This window comes from Phocoena sinus, chromosome 15 (assembly GCF_008692025.1).
Source record: "Phocoena sinus isolate mPhoSin1 chromosome 15, mPhoSin1.pri, whole genome shotgun sequence".
Lineage (NCBI taxonomy): Eukaryota > Metazoa > Chordata > Mammalia > Artiodactyla > Phocoenidae > Phocoena > Phocoena sinus.
In genome coordinates, this window is record NC_045777.1 from 82,492,326 (window position 1) to 82,511,671 (window position 19,346).

The following is a 19,346-nucleotide window of genomic DNA, read 5'->3' on the forward strand; positions in this document are numbered from 1 at the left end:
GGCCCCAGAACAGAATCAGTCCTCCAGCCTCTTCCCATCGCTGTGCTCTCAGGTGATCTTGACTCCGTCTGGGATGAGGGATGCAGAAAATCCCGGCCTTCCTGATAGCGCGCTTGCACTGGTACTGCCTCTCCATGGGAAATGCTTTTCCTTTCCAGGTTGTTCCAAGTTTCTTCCTTGATCTTCTCAATATTGATTCTAGGAACCATCTTTCTTCTGGCGAATGTAACTTCTGTTTGCCCTTGAAAACACGAATTCCGTTTCCTGACTAGGGGTTTAGGTTTTCCGTCCCCCTTTTCAGGGAGACTCTTCCTACTTCCTCATTCATATTTGTCCTAAATTCAAATCAAACTACTTCCATTTTCTCTTCTCTACCTTTTCCTTTGTAGTCTCGAGATATCTCAAGAGTCAGTATCCTGAACTGTTTTACTTTACGGTTGCTCCCAGGTACAGCTGGGGTTATAGGTTCCTAGGCGCGCACGTGAATAGCTGGGTTAGGTTTGGTCTGGTTAGGAGGTCGCTGTCCTCTGCATTTTCCGTGGTTATCAAGTCTTTGTGAAGCTCCTGTGATTAACATGATGCTACGGAGGGAAGAGCTGAGAAGCCCTGCTTTTCTTTTCTGCCTCCAGTCTGATCTCACGTTGTTTCAGCTGAGTCTTCCTCGTGGCTGAGTGGCTCACACCTGTCGTGTAGGGCTGAGGAGAGATGTCAGTTACATGTATGTTACACACACGTGTGTGTCTGTGTCCCTTATGTTGGTCGATGGGAATCAGTCTATGCTTATCTCCTCAGTGTTTGGCTCTGAACCTTTTCCTTTCTCTCCCTCTTCTGCCTGTGTAGTTAGCTCTTCCCTGACCACTTCCAGAACATACCTCGTGCTCTGTACCTTGTCCACAGCTCGGTCAGGATGTTTGCTTGTATTTTAATCACTTCCTGTCTAGACAGTGGCAGGTCCTTGGCATTTATGAAAACAATTCTTCGTAAATCCAAACTCCAAAACTTGGGGATAAATCAAAGCACGAGAGCTGGGAAATTCTGCCTTCCTAGTAAAGAGGCTTCATAAGATTTGGTGTCTGTCTCATCTCTTCTGGTAGTTCCTTCCTGTTCTTTTGAGTTGGATACACAGCTTTGTGTTGGTGTAATCATTTTGTGTGTATTTTCACAATTTTCTCAGACAGATGATTTGCACTTGTGCTTATTATCCTTTTCGTATTTTCTCAATTCTGTCTTTTCTGTTTGAAGGAGTAAGAAATTCCAGAGTAAAACTTGGGGCAGCTATCTTAATAAGATTCGTCCATTTAAAGGAGTTTTGAGTAGAAAGAATAAAAGGCTACACAGTGTTGTATAGACCCCCATACCCGGGCTTATCACAATCTGGCCACAGCAGCTGAGTCATACGGGTTCTGTTTAGAGTGCTTTTTTTTTTTGTTTGATTGGTTTTGATTTGGGGCTTTTTTATAATGAAATAATTCAAACACAAAGGAATTCAGAAAACAATCCATTTTATGTACCCTATCCAGATTTTTAAACTCTTAGAATTAACATTTTAAGATTTTAAACTAGTCCTTTAAATTGTAAAAGTGATAATGCTTATGGCAAAAAATAAGAATTCAACAGGACAGAAAATTATGAGGACAAAAGTCGTTCTTAAATAATCCCTGTCTCCCCAGACTGGGAAATGTTTTCTCCTTATTGAAACATTAATAACATGATACCATCAGAAATCTAAAAACTAGAAAGAAGTGAAAAAAAATTAGACGCCCAGAATGCAAATTCTCCAGTTACCTACTGTCAACATGTTAGTATAAATCCTTCCCGTCTTTCTTTATGCTCTGCATATATATTTTTTCTGTTTCGTGTATGTGCACACGCATTTTTGACAGCTTTCTGTTGCACTTTTGCTGGTTTTTACCACATTGTTAACATCGTCACCTGAGATCTTGATCTCTGCAAAGTAGCAGAGAAAACCTTAGCTGGGGTGCAGGAAAGCTGACAGACTGCGGAGCACACGGTGCCTCCGAGCTGGTACTGATTCCAGGCAACCACAGTTCTTTCTCAGCTTCAGAGTTACTGGACTTTTGGCCAGAAAATCCGTTTCTGACACCACCAGAAGCAATTTTTTTTACTTCATTAAGCTTATTTGCCCAATCGGCACAAATCACATCCTCTCAGAGCCAGGCAGCCTTACCAGTTTGGCTTTCTAGGACATGGTGAATCAGTCCTTTTGTTAAGATCTGAAACTAGGAAGTCTTAAAATGTCTTGTTGTTGTTGTTTCTAGGGAGTGGCTTTACTTATTGTGCCATGAGATGTTGAATCCGTATTATGGACTCTTCCAGTATTCCACGGACAACATTTACATGTTGCAAATCAATCCCGATTCTTCCATCAACCCTGTAAGTATTAATGAATAGAGGTCGGAGACTTCGTTGGAGAATTTCTTAAAGGGATTTCCAGTTTCAATCTCAATTCTTGGTTGATTCATTGTAGACTTACTCAAAGTCTATGGTAAATAAAACATTGCAAGGTAGAGTGAGAGCTGGATTAAGATGGATGGTTTCAATCCCGTATCTTCAGTGACTGGTTATCAGTGAGTCAGTGAGTACGTCGTTTCAGGGGAACTCTGGCTTGACGGCTGTATTTGTTGATGGTGTCATTCTGAGAAGTGGGTTACGAGGTACATCCTCCTCCCAGTCGAAATGGGAATATTCCCGTAATTGGCCTTTTTGGCCACCGGTGCTGATGCTCTTAGCTGCTTGTCAGAGAGATGAGGAAATAGGCGGTGTGTGTGTGTAACTGGTCCGAGGGTGGCCAGCGGGTAAGAGGAGGGCTCTGACGTGGGGCCGCATCCTGCACGTGGCCCCTGACGAGCAGTCGATGTGACAGGACCTTTTACCAACATGGGAGCTAACTCTGAGTATAATTCCAACCTGAAAGTAGAAACAGGAGGTTCCCTGGTTACAAGCCCGAACAGCGCTGGTTTTAAAGTGGTTCTCTTACTGGGGTTGTTCACAGTTATTTTCCTGTGTCCCTGCCTCAACTTCCTGGGGATTTTTTCTCTTCTCCTTTTTTGTGGGATGGGGGAGGGATGGCAGAGGAAGAAGGGGGATTACCTTTTGCCCTTTATTTCCTCTCGGTGCAGTGGGAGGGAGGGGCCGGCGGCAACCTGTGCTAGCACCGGGCCCTGTGTTGAGAAGGGACCAGGGTTGGTTGATTCTCTGCCATCACCATGTTGATACTCTCAACTTTTGAATAAGGGGTTCTGCATTTTCAGTTCGCACTGGGTCCCACAAATTAGGTAGCAATTCTGAGAAGGTGTTTGAATCAAGGGCATAATAGAAGGTATCCTTCGGATGACCTCTCCAAAAGTCATGCGCTAAATTTGACCTCCTATGTAGCCGTCTTTCATCGGGTCATGAGTGCAGCCTGTGAGTGACTGATTCAAGAAACCTGGAGAAAGTACAAGATACCCATCTGCCTTGGCCGGTCATTTTTCTCACGAATTCATGTTCTATGGTGCCCCCTACAGGACCACTTGTCTTATTTCCATTTTGTGGGTCGGATCATGGGTCTGGCTGTGTTCCATGGACACTACATAAACGGGGGTTTCACAGTTCCCTTCTACAAGCAGCTGCTGGGGAAACCCATCCAGCTTTCTGACTTGGAGTCGGTGGACCCGGAACTTCATAAGAGCCTAGTGTGGATTCTGTAAGTACTGACTCGGTTAACTGAAAATGCATCCATCGTCACCCGTCTTAGCGTGCCCCAAATCCATCTGTGTTGTGTAGCGTGCACGTGGGTGTGTATTTGGGGGATGGGTGTGAAATCAGAGAATAGAAAAACTATCAGAAACATAAAAGTAGATTCAACAACAATACTTAGCTGACATTTTCCGCGTAACGTCTGCCCAGTTTCTCATCATATGGACTCGTTTCTTTTGCTGTTTCCTTGACTTAAGTTATGATTGTGAATGTTAATCCCCAGGCCTGGTGGTTGGTTGGTTTGTGACACTCTGGGGTGTCTCCAGCCAAGGAGGTATCCAAAATCACCCGAATATTTAGGTGCCTTTGTTTTAGGATTACCCTAAAACTCTCTTAAAAGCAACAGGCACAGTTACATGGTCACCGTAGGTGTTGGGGGTCCTCGTGAGGACCAATTTCACGGGAATGAGAGGTCCAGGCTCTGGGACCGGGGGACAAGCCGAGGACTCGATCGTGTCCTGTGTTCTGTCCACCTCCTTCCACGTGTCCCAGCTTGAAAGGCAGGTCTGCGGGGGGGGGGGGGGGGGGGGGGGGGGGGGGGCGGGGGGCAGGGCCTTCATGCTATAGAGAACCTCCCAGTCTGTGTTTCCAGAAACATGGCAGATGAAGGAGCCAGTTCTGACTTTCAAGTGCTTCCTTGGACTGATGCCCTTGGAAAGGCTGCCTGGAGAAGGGGGCGCCGTATTTTCTTGGCGAGGCTTCCCTCCTGTCCGCTCAGGGTACAAAGCAGTCGGCTGGCTCTGTCCCGGGAAGTCACAGGGTGGTGTCACTACTGTCACCCCTCTTCTGCAAAGGAGGAGCCGGTCCCTCTTCCTACCGATTGTTGATTCAATGTTCCATGTGCGCCCGCGCGGTGGCTGAGGCCTAAGTGACATTCATCTTCTGTCCTAACTTCCCAGAGAGAACGACATCACCCCCGTGCTGGACCACACGTTCTGTGTGGAGCACAACGCTTTCGGGAGGATTCTTCAGCATGAACTGAAACCCAACGGCAGGAATGTCCCTGTCACAGAGGAGAACAAGAAAGAATACGTCCGGTAGGTAATGCTCTGGGGCACCTGGGGGGTTGCCGCTGGGACTGGCGGGGCCTGCGACTGTCCTGGGCACGGGGTGGGGGGGGCATGTTTAGGTCGTTGGAACGCTTGGACCAGAGTCATGGTAGCGGCAGAGACTTCCAGAAACCGGCGGGGTCAGCGGTGGGCTCCAGGGTTGACCCGTTAAAGGGGGATTCATGACCCCAGAGCCCAAGGGGTAGCTTTCCAGTGACCGCCTGATTGTGGGTGTGAAGGTGGTATAGCCACAGGAGGGAGGAGTAGGCCTCCCTCAAGTTTGGGGCAAGCTTCCTTGAGCTTGGTGTGATGGAAGTCCACCTCTTTATAGTCTGTTTTCCCACCTCTTGAGGCAAATAAATGACTAGTGACTTCCATGGGAAATTTAGACACATGGGCATGTCTGTGCTCAGGCTGTCAGACTGGTGTGTAGTTCTCACTGTGCCCTGTATTTTCTTTTCAAACATATTTTTAAATTACGGCACCTGTAACAGGTCAGGTTACATCCTACTGCTATTTCAAGCAAAGAATCAGAACATCTGATTTAGTTTTAACCTGACTCTTAGGCTGGGTACTGCCCGCCAGTGGGGTTTTCCTCTCCATTAGGGGAGGATGGTGGGCAGGGTTCAGCGGATATCAGAACCAACTAATGGAGAAAAAAACGACGTTCACGAACCATTTGATACTGCTTCTGACGTGTGAATTTTTCTTTCAGGTTATATGTAAATTGGAGGTTTATGAGGGGGATCGAGGCCCAGTTCCTGGCTCTTCAGAAGGGGTTTAATGAACTCATCCCTCAACACTTACTGAAGCCTTTTGACCAGAAGGAGCTGGAGGTGCGTGAGCGCCTGCGGAGCCAGGGCGCGTGACGGGAGCTCCTTGGCTGCTCGATCCCTGCAGGCCCAGGGGCCGCCGGGGCTGCAGGAGAGCAGAGGCAGGGCTGGGGGCGGAGTGGGGGGTCGGGGAGGCCTGAGCAGTTGATGCCAAGGCCTGGTGCCCGCCTGGCGGCAGGGAATCCGGATAACTCTTGCGACATCCTGCCGGCGTTCCCAAGCTCCCCAGCAGCACAGCTTCCTAAGCCCCTCCTGTGGGGTCACCTCAGATGGAGGAAGTTATCATGACCAGCTGCTTTGTTTGATTCTGGCTGTTATTAGGCCCAGAACCAAGTATTACTGTCGTTTCTGGTCCCTCTTCATGGGTGTGAACAAAGCCGAATTCCCACGCACCCCATCCGCTTCTGGTGCCAAGTAGCCCTTGCCTTTCAGGCTGTTCCCGGCCTTTCTGGCCCCAGGGCGGTGCCAGAGCTCTGGGCTCCGAGGTGCCTCCCCGGGGGGAGCGATGGCTCCGGAGCGGGTCGCAGCAACAAGCACGTCCCTGACCTGTTCCCTCCTCCTCAGACTTCAAGCCCCACGCATCCCTGGGAGGCGGCCCCACTTTACATGTGGCCCCGTGCAGCCGTTGTGGCTGGTCCTTCGGTCCTCCGTCCTCCCCAGTGCAGTGCACACACATGCACACGCACACGCTGCTAAGGAAACGTCACATGAGTAGCCACCAGCGTCCTCGGGGTGGCAGCCGGCCCGGAGGTGCAGACACAGAGTATGGGCCTCAGGCCCGCTGTGTACCTGTCTGTCGACTTGTCTGAACGTGTGTCCGGTTTGTCGGGACGTGGTTTGTAACGCTCTCCGTGTCCTGGGAGCTGGGCACCCGTCGGTTTGTACGTCGGGGAGGTGACCTGCCTTCACGCCCTCATAGCTGATCATCGGCGGCCTGGACAAGATCGACCTGGACGACTGGAAGTCCAACACGCGGCTGAAGCACTGCGGGGCTGACAGCAACGTGGTCCGGTGGTTTTGGCAGGCGGTGGAGACCTTCGACGAGGAGAGGAGGGCCCGGCTGCTGCAGTTCGTGACGGGTTCCACGCGGGTCCCCCTCCAGGGCTTCAAGGCGCTGCAAGGTGACTGACGTGGTGGTGGGGCTGGCGCTGGGCCGGGGCGCGGGCGGTCGTCCTGGGGCGTCGCCAGGAGACGACATGGCCTCGGGTCCTTCATGACAGACACTCGGCGCTGCAGGGGTGTTGCCTGGCCAAGGGGCTGGGGAGACCCTCTTCCTTCCACATGAGCCATGGCCTTCCGGTTGCCCTTCTCTCTGCTGCCCCCAGGGCTCGAGGCTCTACTATCCTTTGCCCAAGGTGAAAGAAAACATCTGGAAAGATGTAGGAGGGCATGTCCATCACACAGAGCCCCGCCCACCTCAGACCACCTTTCCCAGGGCCTCTGAGCCACATGACACAGCAGTGGTGGGTGCCGGCCGGCTGGTGCCCACACAGGGCTGGGTCTGGAAAGACCTGAGCCAGGAAGGCCCAGGGGAGCCGGGGCGTCCGCTTCCCTCCCTCAACAGAATTGGTGACAGAGAGGGGGTACAATGAGCAAGGCTTTGGGGAAAGAAAGCCATTTAAAAATGCACCACGGGTTAATTTTTGAACCTTCTGACAGCAGCTCTCTAACTGCAGTCCTGAGTCTCTGAGAGCACACCGCTGCCGTGTGGGTCACAGCTCCAGAGGTCCTCCCGGGCCCTGCCTGAGAGGCTCCCCTGTCCAGTTAGGTCCCCGTCCTCTCATGCATCCCTTTCGGCTCTGGCTGGGTCTCTGGCTCACCTGGGTCTGGAGCTGGGGGCTGGAGGAGGAGGGGGTGGGAGGCTGTCCACAACAAGGCTTCTGAGCCTCTGGAGGGGCTCGTGGTCAGCACAGCCAACTGGGAAAGTCCTTGAAGGCCTCTTTAGGGCTCTGTGATTTGTAAAATTTGGGGGTTTTGTCACCTGATAACCCTGACAACCGGCAGAAGGTGAAGAACCTTAATATATTAAAACTTAGTGGGAGCAGATAGATTTCACGTGTACGTTCCCTGTGGCCGACTCCTCCCTCTTGGAGTGAGAGAAGTTACTTTTCGTCCTAGGGCTTTGGTCCCAGCCTTTGTGTCTTTCTTTTGCCACTGGGCCTCTGCCTGGGGAGGTTTCCTGACTCCATATCCTGCTTGCTAGACATTTCTGTTAAAAAAAAAAAAAATCACTGGCGATTGAACGATTTTGCTTTCAGATAAGCGCCCTGGAGCAGGCTCGTGGTCGGGTGAGAGGAGAGCGGTCCCTGCCTTTGCTCTGCCTTGCTCCTGTGATTTTCTAAAATGTCTGGTGTTAGTCACTTAATGGTCATGGTAGGTGCATCCTGAAAGCGGGCAGAGGCTCGTGTGGCCGTGTGAGCCCCATGACCTTCTGGCAGGACGGCCGCCTAGCACCAGGGCCTCGGGGTGGCGACAAGGGCCCAGCCTCGGCCTCTGAAGCGTGTTAACTAGAATGCTGTCTTGTAAGGCTCTACAGGCGCCGCAGGGCCGCGGCTGTTCACCATCCACCTGATCGACGCGAACACAGACAACCTGCCCAAGGCCCACACCTGGTAAGGACCAGCGCCCTGGGAGCCTGTCTCCGTGCGTGACTTTTCTGAGCTGTTTTCTTACTTGGACTCTGCAGTGGACAGCACGCACGTGAGGGTCAGCACAAGGCTCTTTCGTGAACCCAGTTTTGTCTGGAGACGTGACTGACGTTGGAGCCGCTCCCCGGCCCCAGTCGTCACCTCGCTGGGTCCTGCCGCACATGTGCGTGTGCGTGTGTGTGTGTGTGCGTGTGCGTGTGTGTGTGCGCGCACGCATGTGTCCAGTGTCAGGAGGGAACACTGCAGTTTTAAGTTTGGAGTTACTGTCTCCTCTCAGAACTCTGCGTATGACAGATGCACCTTGTGTATTGGAAAATGTTTCCTCCCTTGATTTTCACTTAAACAGTATCCGTAGTGGGTTATTTCCTTTGTGGTTTAAAATCAAATCACTTACATGCACTTTGGGAGCCATTTCTGGAGACGAGAGCCACCTCTGGTCCACGAGAGTCAGTTCCAAATGTTGCCGGGGTGCATGGTGATGTGATGGGAGGTTCTTGGTTGGGAACCAAGGCTGTGGGTTCCCACGCCGTCCATGACATCAAACTGGATTTCCATGTCCTTGAGATAGAGGACGCGCCCTCCCCGGGCCCAGGGTCTGCGCCCAGCATGGCCATCCCGGGGTGGCGCATGCTAACGCACAGGGCTGCTCCCGCCCCAGCAGGCTGTGTCCTCTAATGGTTTAGTGCTTTGAGTAAAATGGACGTGAAGAACATCCAGTGCTAAGCCCCGTGAAAAGCCCCCACACACTTTAGCCCGATTCCTTCTTGACAAAAGCCATCCTCAATCACTTAACCTCTGGTAATTCAAGAGGCACTCTATGTCCTCTCAGTCAGAATCTCGCATTGTTTGATTTGTTATGAGGTAATATTGTCTACAAAGGTGTCTTCTGGGCATAGCTTTGGGAATGAACTTCCCTGAGGAAATGCTAACCCGGTCGTTTAATCCTCTCTCAGGGATCTGACGTTTTATTATTTTTGAGATACAGTTTCTGTTTTTGCAGGAAATACTCCAGACTGCCCCATTTTGCGCTCAGATCTAAGTCACGGGATTAGATACACAGGCAGTGAATTGTTAGTGGTGATTTGACTGCAGCCAGCCTGGACTGCAGTGCTCTGCAAACGTGGTGTTCCTGGTCTGAGAAATAACTTCTCCCCAAAACAACAGTGAAAACAAGTTGAGAGCTTTGTCCTAATCTAACCAGTACATACTCACTTGGAAGATCTTAAAAGATTTGTTTTGCTGTGTGTTGACTGACTGAAAATCTTTGCCTAAGAAGCAGGAAAGCACCAGAGGAGAGGGGAAAACTCTCATCCATCTCCCAGAACTAGGTGGATGAGACGCTTTCCCGTCCTCTCTGCCCTGTCCCCACCATGTGTGTGCTTGTGGCCGCAAAGGCTCTGCTGTGGCCTGGCCCTGACCCTGTCCTGGGAGCAGGTCCTCAGGCCAGGCGGCACCAGCAGTGAGCCTCTCACCTTTCTGTCCCGTTCCAGCTTTAACCGGATCGACATTCCACCCTACGAGTCATATGAGAAGCTCTATGAGAAGCTGCTGACAGCAGTGGAGGAGACCTGTGGGTTTGCTGTGGAGTGAAGTGCAGCCCAAGGCGGCAGATGCTAGCTCACGGCCACCAGACCCCAAGCGACGCTCTCTGTGCGCCTCCGCGAAGCCGGCTGAGGCCCTGGAATCCTAGAACACCCGAGGGAAAGGCTTGTCTCCCCTGCTTCTCGTTGGGGGAGCAAAGGGGGCGGGGGGACTTCAGTTGGTGGCTCTCACCCATATTTTCCTCCTGACAGAACCCCCCCCACCCCTTCCATCACCCATCCAATAAACGCAGCCAGGTTTAGCACTGCTTCGGCCACACAGGATATTCTGCTGCGGCTGTAACGCTGCTGGGGACAGGCTCACTGCCCTGTGGGCTTTAGAGGAGTCTTGACCCACAGTTAGGGACCTGAGCGGGGCTGCCTGAGGGTTCGGCCCTGGTAGCTGGACTAGCTCTTCTGTCTCCAAGCAGACCTGAGGTTTTCAAGTTCAGCAGCTCAAATTCCAAATTTCACATCCTAGCAGCCTGCTCTGGGTAGCAGATTAATTTCTACCTGAACAATAACCGTATAATATATGCTTATTGGAATTCTGCCACTGCAGGAAGCTGGCATCAAAACTGTGCTTCCCTTTTGGAAAGGTAAGGGAATCGGGGCAGCTTGTGCTGGAGGCCTGGGTATTTATTTCTTTTCAGGGTTTCCTGGCTGAAAAATCTGTTTTGCATAAAGAAAAATGATCTTTCCTTTTAAGAGTCCCTTTAACCACGTTATCTATCCAGTTTGAAATATTTTCCCAGCGAAAACACCACATAACAGAGCTTATAAACAAGCAGCCCAAACCCAGCTTCAGATGCTCGCAGCCAGGCGCAGGCTGTGGCTACTGCCCCCACCTGTACTTGGAAGGGCGTCGACTGGGCCACGTGGATGCTAACAAACCATTCTGTGGAAAGCACTAAACTAATAGAACAAAATTCCATCATTGTAGCTGCTGGCTTGGTGCAAACTAGCTTGAAAGGGAGAGAGAGAACGGATAACCTCCATGACCTAAATCCACCCCAGGTTACTCGTTTACAAGAAGTAGGTCGTGGATGGAAACCCGAAGGCAGAGAGGGGCCACTCCACCGTGACACGTTCAGCCCACTTCCCCAACGTGTGATGGTGACACTAACAACTGCTGCCCCATTCACTTGTCCAGATACGAGCAAGGCCAAAGCAAGCCTTGACCCTAGGTTTCTACCACCATTTCCCAATTTGCACAGAAGATCAAAAAGTATTTTAACAAAGTGGTTTGATTTCAGATAAAGTTCAGCAGAAAAACAGCAGTGGCAGCAAGTTCTCCCGTATGGTGGTGGTTTTTGTTTGGGGGGGCGAGTGCAGGGTAATTCATTAGCAAGACCTTTCACTGTTGAAGTTTTGTTGTAAGGTTCCGAGTTCAGTGCTGGGATCCAGCTGTGGGTCTGAGGTGGGTTTGGAAGGAGCTTTCTGGCCGACTGTCCCGTCTGTTCTTTTTGTTACTAACGCCTGTGGACGGTGCTAGGTTTGGAGGCGCACTTACTTACCCTCTGCACCTTGCTGTGGTTCTTCGGCTTGACCGGGAAGCAGCCAGTGGTCTGACGTTTGGCGGGCCGGAGTTCGCTGGCTGGAGGTTCCAGGAGCAAGAGAAAGCCTTGCTTCTGGGTGACTTGCTGAGGTTCTAGAATAGGAAGGATGCCTTGGCTGCAGAAGGAGAATGTAATCCGTTCAGAACATCCAGGATGGACTGCGGGCTGAGTCTTTCCGAAGTCCCGCCTTGCCCGTTGGGCTTCTCCTGTGTCTCGTTTACCATGATACCTTCTGGCGTCCTGGAAGCTGGCTACCGTGGGTCCTCCTCTGGAGGAATGAGGAAATGAATGATACAGACAGACCCCCCACGACTCTCACCCGCCAGACAGGTCTCCTCTGTAACATTGACCTAAACCGCAAGGAGGAGACTGCCATCTGGGAACTGAGGCCCTCAAGACTGAGGGGGGAAGGCCCACCCAGTTATCCTGTGGTGTCGGCCAAAATCCGCAGTAAGTTAGGAAGGAAACAAGGGTCTAGTGGTTGGAAAGACTTGGAAGCAGGAATGTGCCATTTGCCTCCTTTAAAGCTGCCTTCCTGCTGATGGCGGAGGCTGGGGGGTGGGGTGGGCAGTGCCCCTGCCGGCCCCAGGCCACCCTCACGTGTCAGGTGTCACCTCGGCAAGCTCCAGAGGCTCACGTCCTGGCTCCTCCACGGGCTGCTGGGGAAAGTCGACTTACCTGCCCGCAAGGCCTGGGTCTCCGCTTTCGTACTGGGACGCGGGTACCTCACCAGCTGTGTGGGTTGTTGTGGAGCCTGGCACAGCAGAACCTTCCGGAGCTCCAGGTCACTCCTGCCAAACAGGGCTGTCGGTGGCACTGCTCCTAGAACCGTAACTGTCCACAGTGGGTTGGGCCTTTGGAACACTCCCCGACCACCCCCACCAAAGAATAGTGTGGCAAGCCGTGGGTTTTGGGGTCTGCGGGAGCCTCGCCATCTGTCGCCCTTCTCGGGAACCCCAGCGACCCACCTGGTCCCCTCAGCTCTCTGCCCAGATGCTTCAGGGCCCGACTTCCAGGCTTGCCTCACCAGCGGTCATCAGCTGACCCTCAGGGATGTAGCAAACCACCGCTCTGCCAGTGCTGTGGGGAGAATGGAGCGGCCCCGGGGTGACAGTGGGCGGAGCTCTCCTGACTCCCGCAGGGAGAAGCGCCTGGAACTGCGGCCCCAGAGCTTGCCGGGCCGCGTGGTCCAAATGCAGGTCAGGTGGTCCTCCGATCGGAGCTGTCCGAGAAAACGCCCCTCCGCCCCCGTCCGCAGCCAGGTGTGTGCCGCACGGCAGCCTTCCCAAAACACAGTATGAATTTTAAAAATTTGTTTATTTTTGTTTCTCAACCACTTTATAATGTATTTTTTAATTTATTTTGTAATGTCTTGTTTTTAAGTATTGCTGCTATCCTTGTTATCCTTCCCACTGTTTTTATTGCTGATTGATTTATTTTGTGAAAGTTGTACACTAAATGTTCTGTTTTAGGTGATTTATTTTGTGAAAGTTGTACACTAAATGTTCTGTTTTATGTCAAAATCAAAAGTATTTAAAGAAATACTAGTTCTATTTAATGTGGTTATAGAACCAGCTGGAAACACAAAACAAACAGTGATTGTACAGCAGGCTGGGCCCCGGCGGTCAGGTTCATTTTGTTACACATGCAATAAACTCACAACTTTACATTTTTGGCGTCTGATATTCGGTGTGGAAAAGCTTTTTTTTTTTTTTTTTTTTTTTTTACATCCCATAAGACAGGAAGTCAGTGGTCTGGCAAGGGTCTTCTAAAGAAAAGGGGCAAACTTACAGTCAGAATTGTAGGAGAGATTGATAACACTTTGGAAAACAGTGGAGGGTCCTCAAAAAACTAAAAATAGAGCAATCCCACTCCTGGGCATATACCTGCAGAAAAGCAAAAATACCAATTTGAAAAGATACATGCACCCCCATGTTCATAGCAGCATTATTTACAATAGCCAAGATATGGAAGCAACCTAAGTGTCCACCAACAGACGAATGGATAAAGAAGACGTGGTACATATATATATATAAAATATACATAATATAATGGAATACTGCTCAGCCATGAGAAACCAAACTTTTGTGCCACAACTACTGAGCCCGCGTGCCACAACTACTGAAGCCCTCGTGCCTAGAGCCCATGCTCCGCAACAAGAGAAGCCACCGCAATGAGACGCCCGCGCACTGCAACGAAGACGAGACCCCACTCGCCACAACTAGAGAAAGCCTGCATGCAGCAACGAAGACCCAATGCAGCCAAAACTAAAATTAAAAAATAAAATAAAAAAGAATGCATAGTCTAGTGCAAAAGTAATAATGATGTATTGTGGAGTTAATATCATATATAGAAACAAAACATGTAAACAATAGCACCAAGGATGGGGGGTAGAAATGGAAGTCTACAGTTGCAAGATTCTTACATTATAGGTGAAGTATAATATTTGAAGGTAGACAGGTAGGTTCAAGATGAATATAGTAACTAGATAATTCACTAAAAAGAATACATGTTATGCAAAAATATAAAAAAGAATAACAACTAGGTTGTGTTGCACACAACTGTTTTATCATATTACAATTATGAGGCATAGGGGTAAAAATAGTCCTGAATTTTATTTGGTGGTGTTTTATTTAAGCTTTTTTATCTATACATATACATGATATAGGCCCACACTTTTTTGGGGGGACTCTTCATTAGATTTTGGAATTAAATATAAGCTACAGGTGAAAAATATCTCACACTATTTTAGTGATAAGGAATCTCATATAGCCATGAGATGTTTAGACTAGTATTTCCCAAACTTTTCTGTTTTATAGACCAGCAAAATATACTTACCAGATAAAAATCATCTGTATCACCAACATTTCATTTAAAAAGGACATTTAACACCAAAACTTTTCACAATAAAAGACTATTGTTTTGGTTGTCTTTTATGAAGACCTCACTTTGGTGCACTGGTTTTTCTAATGATGGGTGAAAACTTCAGCACCAGCTCACGGTGGCTCATAATCCAGTGTTCGTTACCCGTGGTTCTGACCTTCTCCTCTCCCCTCCATCCCAGTTAGCTGGTTCATTAGCCAGAGGTGGCCCAGGTGCCCATCGAAATACTCCTTGGTCCCTCCTGAAGTATCTACCACCTGTGCAGACTGTCTCCTGGTTCGCTCCTGTCTTTTTCCATGTTTCTCAAGTCCCACCTTTTCTTCAAGACCCAACTTACATCTTTTATTCTATCCCCCCCCCGCGATGATCCTCTTTTTAAGTGAAGCATTTCAGAGAGCTCTTACTTGGTTCTTATCATTCCTTCAAGAAACTAGACCGGGGCTTCCCTGGTGGTGCAGTGGTTGAGAGTCTGCCTGCCGATGCAGGGGTTCGTGCCCCGGTCCGGGAAGATCCGACATGCTGCGGAGCGGCTAGGCCCGTGAGCCATGGCCACTGAGCCTGCGTGTCCAGAGCCTGTGCTCCGCAACGGGCGAGGCCACAACAGTGAGAGGCCCGTGTACCGCAAAAAAAAAAAAAAAAAAAAAAAAAAGAAACTAGACTGAAGTTTCTCTTTTCATACTTTTTACCACGTTCATCCAACAACTAAAATGGTTTTTTTCCAAAGGAAAATTTTGCCAACACTATTTTAAAATAAATGGTTTTCTTCCTGACTAAAAACAAACCAAAAAACTGCTAACACTAAAAAATGAATTTAGCAAAGTTGCAAGATAGAAAATCAACAAACAAAAACCAACTGTGTTTCTATAATGCTAACAATGAACAATCTGAAAAAAAAAAGAAATTAAGAAAACAATTCCATTTATAGTAGCATCAAAAATAAAATAGGAATAAACTTAACCAAGGAAATAAAAGACTTGTACACTGAAACTATAAAACTATAGGGGCTTCCGTGGTGGCGCAGTGGTTGAGAATCTGCCTGCTAATGCAGGGGACACTGGTTCGAGCCCTGGTGTGGGAGAATCCCACATGCTGCGAAGCAACTAGGCCCGTGAGCCACAACTACCGAGCCTGTGCGTCTGCAGCTTGTGCTCTGCAATAGGAGAGGCCGTGATAGTGAGAGGCCCGTGCACCATGATGAAGAGAACCCCGCTTGCCACAACTGGAGAAAGCCCTCTCATAGAAACGAAGACCCAACACAGCAAAAATAAAATAAATAATAATACAAAAATTTAAAAAAAACCCTATAAAGCGAAAGAAAGGAGACACAAATAAGTGGAAAGACACTCTGGGATCATGAGTAAGAAGACTTACTAATGTTAAGACATCATTACCACCCAAAATGATCTACAGATTCAAACACAAACCTATATAAAAATCCCAACAACGCTTTTGCAGAAAGAGAAAAATCCACCCTAAAACTCACATGGAATGACAGCGGTCCCCAACTGGCCAAGACAATCTTAAAAAGAACAATTTGGTGGGTGGTCTCACACTTCCTGATTTCAAAATTTACTGCAAAGCTACAGTAGTAAACATGGTAGGATGCTGCCAAAAAGGCAGACATACAGACCAATGGAATAGAATAGATAACCCAGAAATAAACCCTCGTATGTGGCCAAATGACTTGACAAGGGTGCCGAGATTACTCAATGGGAAAGGACAGTCTTTCAACAAATGTTGCTTGGAAAACCAGATATCCACATGCGAAAGAATGAAGCTTATTACCTCACACCATGTATAAAAATTAACTCAAAATGGATCAAAGACATAAATGTAAGAACTAAAACTATAAAACTCTTAGCAGAAACACTTTGAAAAGCTTCATGACATTGGATTTGGCAATGATTCCTTGGATGTGAAACAAAAAAGCACAGGCAACAAAAGAAAAACTAGATAAATTGAACTTAAGAAACATTTAAAACTTGGGCAAGAAAGGACACTACCAACAGAATGAAAGGGCAACCCAAAGAGTGGGAGAAAATATCTGTTAAGTCATGTATCTGATAAGAGCTTAATATCCAGAATATATAAAGAACTCCTACAACTTAAAAACAACAATGAACAATGGATTTGAATTTCTCCAAATAAGACACAAATGGTCAACAAGCTCATGAAAAGATGCTCAACATCACTAAAAATGAGGGAAATGCAAACCAGGCCCACAATGAGACAGATACTGCTTTACACCCATTAGAATGATTCTTATAAAAAAAAAAAAAAGGGGGGGTTTTATTTTTTTTAAAATCAGAAAACAAGTGTTGGCAAGGATGTGGAGAAATCGGAACGCTTGTGCACTGCTGGTGGGGATGTAAAATGGTGCAGTCACTCTGGAAATCTACGTGGAGGTTCTTCAAAAAATTAAAAATACAACTACCTTATGTAATCCAGAAATTCCACTTCTGTATATATCCCCCAAAGAATTGAAAGTTGGGAGCTGAACAGGTATTTCGACTCCCCCCAAAACAGCCACGTTCATTCCAGCATTATTCACAATAGCCGAACGATGGAAGCAATCCAAGTGCCCATCGATGGATGAATGGGTAAAGAAAATGTGATATATATACACAACGCAACATTATTCAGCCTTAAAAAGGAAGGAAATTCTGTCACATGCTACAACATTATGCCAAGTGAAATAAGCCTGTCACCAAAGAACAAATATCCTGTGATTCTTATGTAAGATTACCAGAGTAGTCAAATTCATAGAGACAGAAAGTAGAGGGGTGTTTGCCTGTGGCTGCGGGGAGGAGGGGGAGACAGTGCTTAGTGGGAACAGAGTTTTTGTTTGGGATGATAAAAAAAAGTTCTGGAGAGAGCTGCAAGGTGGTGATGGTTGCACGATGATGTGAATGTGCTCAATGCCACTGCACCGTACACATAAAAATGGTTAAAATGGTAAATTCTGTTACGTAATATTTTACAGTTAAAAATTTTAAGTCTGATAATCGTACTAACTTTGAAACAGTGATCGGAGAATCAGAGGCATCCGTGTGTGGTTCCCCACACCACCTCTTTTTCTGACCTTCCTTGGTTCCTGAGGACCCAGGCCCCAGCAGTGCCACATTTGGGGAAGAATGCAGAGGCTCCTGGTCACTGAAGCACTGGCTCAGGACTCCCAACTCCGACTTACAGGCAGCACTCAGGAGATGCTGGGTCTCCAGTGGGGAACCCTCTCCTGCTCTGGCTCTTCAGAGGCTGGTTTTCCTAGGAACCAGGGTCAGTGCCTGGGACACAGTGTGGGCGAGCCTGGCATGGGACCCAGGCCCTTCTCACCAGGATACCGACTCCAGACTCCCAACTATCGAGGCTAAGAAATAAATGTTCCCTTCACCCAACTGCCATCCACACATCTACACAACCACCAGGCTCCGCGCCAACTCTCCAAGCGCACAAGGGCAACTCAGTGGCTTGTTTCAAATGAGTCCTGACCCCGGCTTGCGAGACCCTGTTACACAGTGAGGACTGTCAGACAGATGGGCGTCTTCCCCGTCCAGCCTGACGGCACGATGACACCTGTCATTTTAGATACAGGCTCCTGTCATCCTGCAATCCAAGATGCTTTCTCACAAAAACAGCCAAGTATTTGTAAAATAACTCATAATTAGCTCCAAAGAAAGAATGGGAGAGGGACTTCCCTGGTGGCGCAGTGCTTAAGAATCCGCCTGCCAATGCAGGGGACACGGGTTCGAGCCCTGGTCTGGGAGCATCCCACATGCCGCGGAGCAACTAAGCCCGTGCGCCACAACTACTGAGCCTGCGCTCTAGAACCTGTGAGCCACAACTACTGAGCCCACATGCCACAACTACTGAGCCTGCGCTCTAGAGCCCACGAGCCACAACTACTGAGCCTGTGTGCCGCAACTACTGAAGCCCGTGCACCTAGAGCCCGTGCTCCACAAGAGAAGCCACTGCAGTGAGAAGCCCGCGCACCGCAACAAAGAGTAGCCCCCACTTGCTGCAACTAGAGAAAGCCCACGCGCGGCAACAAAGACCCAACACAGACAAAAAATAAATAAATTTATGAAGAAAAAAAAAAGGAAAGAATGGGAGAGTCCAGTCAATTGGGCAAAACCCGGCCCCTCAGCCTCCATCTGTGCTCTAGGGTGTAGCCTCGGGGGCCAGAGTCAAGCTGGATGAGGTTTAGGCTGTTCCTCCACGACTGGCTCTGGGACTCTGGACCGTGGAGGAGCTGCTCACCCTGAGCTGCACCTCTCTGTGCAGTGGAGGGGCTGTGGGCCCACCTGTTTCCCAGGACTGGAGACCAGCACGGTGACCTCAAGTTGTAGCCGTCGGTCCCACCCACCCCAAATGCGCTGGCACCCCAGCCCTAACCCAGCGCCACCACAGTCTCAAGCTTTCGCTGCTTCTAGCACGCTTGTTTACGCCCCCTGGACTGGATTTGTAGTGAGGTTTGGGTGAACTCAGCTGCAGGCTTCACCCTGTGCTAGCCTGGGACACTGGGGTACAGGGCAGGCCTCGGGGTCGAGGGCCCCGACCCCGAGGGGGCCTTGCTGTCTGGGCCCTGAGCTGTTCAGAGGCTGTCCTCCTCACTGCACATGTGGTACACTTCCCAAAGGGGCGAGTCCTTCTAAATTCAGAATCGTAATTTTAAAGTCACAACCCCTTCCTCCGTCCTGCCTCAGTTTCTCGTCCTGCTGACAGCACGGCCTGTGCTGGGGAACCATCCCTCCAGTGTTTTCCAGGGCAGGGCTCTGCTTCTTGGTTCACTCCGTACCTGAGGTGCCGATGGAGGGAGGGGCTGAAGGCCAACGAGCTGGTGGAGCTGAGGCGAGGGGTGGGGCTCCAGGCACCGGGAACAGCCCCGCCAGGGACGCAGGTCCAGGATGAGGCCTCTGGGCGTCTCCCCTTCGCACACAGGTTACACAGCAGCAGCCCTGAAACACGTGAACACAGCTGAAGGGACCAGATCCCTGGGCATCTCTGACGCCATCAGTCGGGACCAGCACTTCTGGTC

At 49.4% G+C, this 19,346-nt stretch overlaps 1 protein-coding gene across 2 annotated transcripts in view; it reads left to right on the plus strand.

Annotated features, from left to right (window-relative positions):
- The window catches only part of SMURF1 (SMAD specific E3 ubiquitin protein ligase 1), a 102,197-nt gene extending 89,086 nt beyond the window's left edge, over positions 1-13,111 (plus strand). Inside the window, exons 12-18 of one of the 2 annotated variants that reach the window (XM_032605114.1) lie at positions 2,280-2,394; positions 3,528-3,706; positions 4,659-4,796; positions 5,524-5,644; positions 6,561-6,762; positions 8,178-8,253; positions 9,780-13,111. In XM_032605114.1, the coding sequence (XP_032461005.1) occupies positions 2,280-2,394; positions 3,528-3,706; positions 4,659-4,796; positions 5,524-5,644; positions 6,561-6,762; positions 8,178-8,253; positions 9,780-9,879 (931 nt within the window). In that variant the 3' untranslated portion in view covers positions 9,880-13,111. Of the gene's footprint in view, positions 1-2,279; positions 2,395-3,527; positions 3,707-4,658; positions 4,797-5,523; positions 5,645-6,560; positions 6,763-8,168; positions 8,254-9,779 lie in introns of both variants that reach the window. The other variant, XM_032605113.1, reaches the window with a different exon arrangement.
- The last annotated feature ends 6,235 nt before the right edge of the window (positions 13,112-19,346 follow it).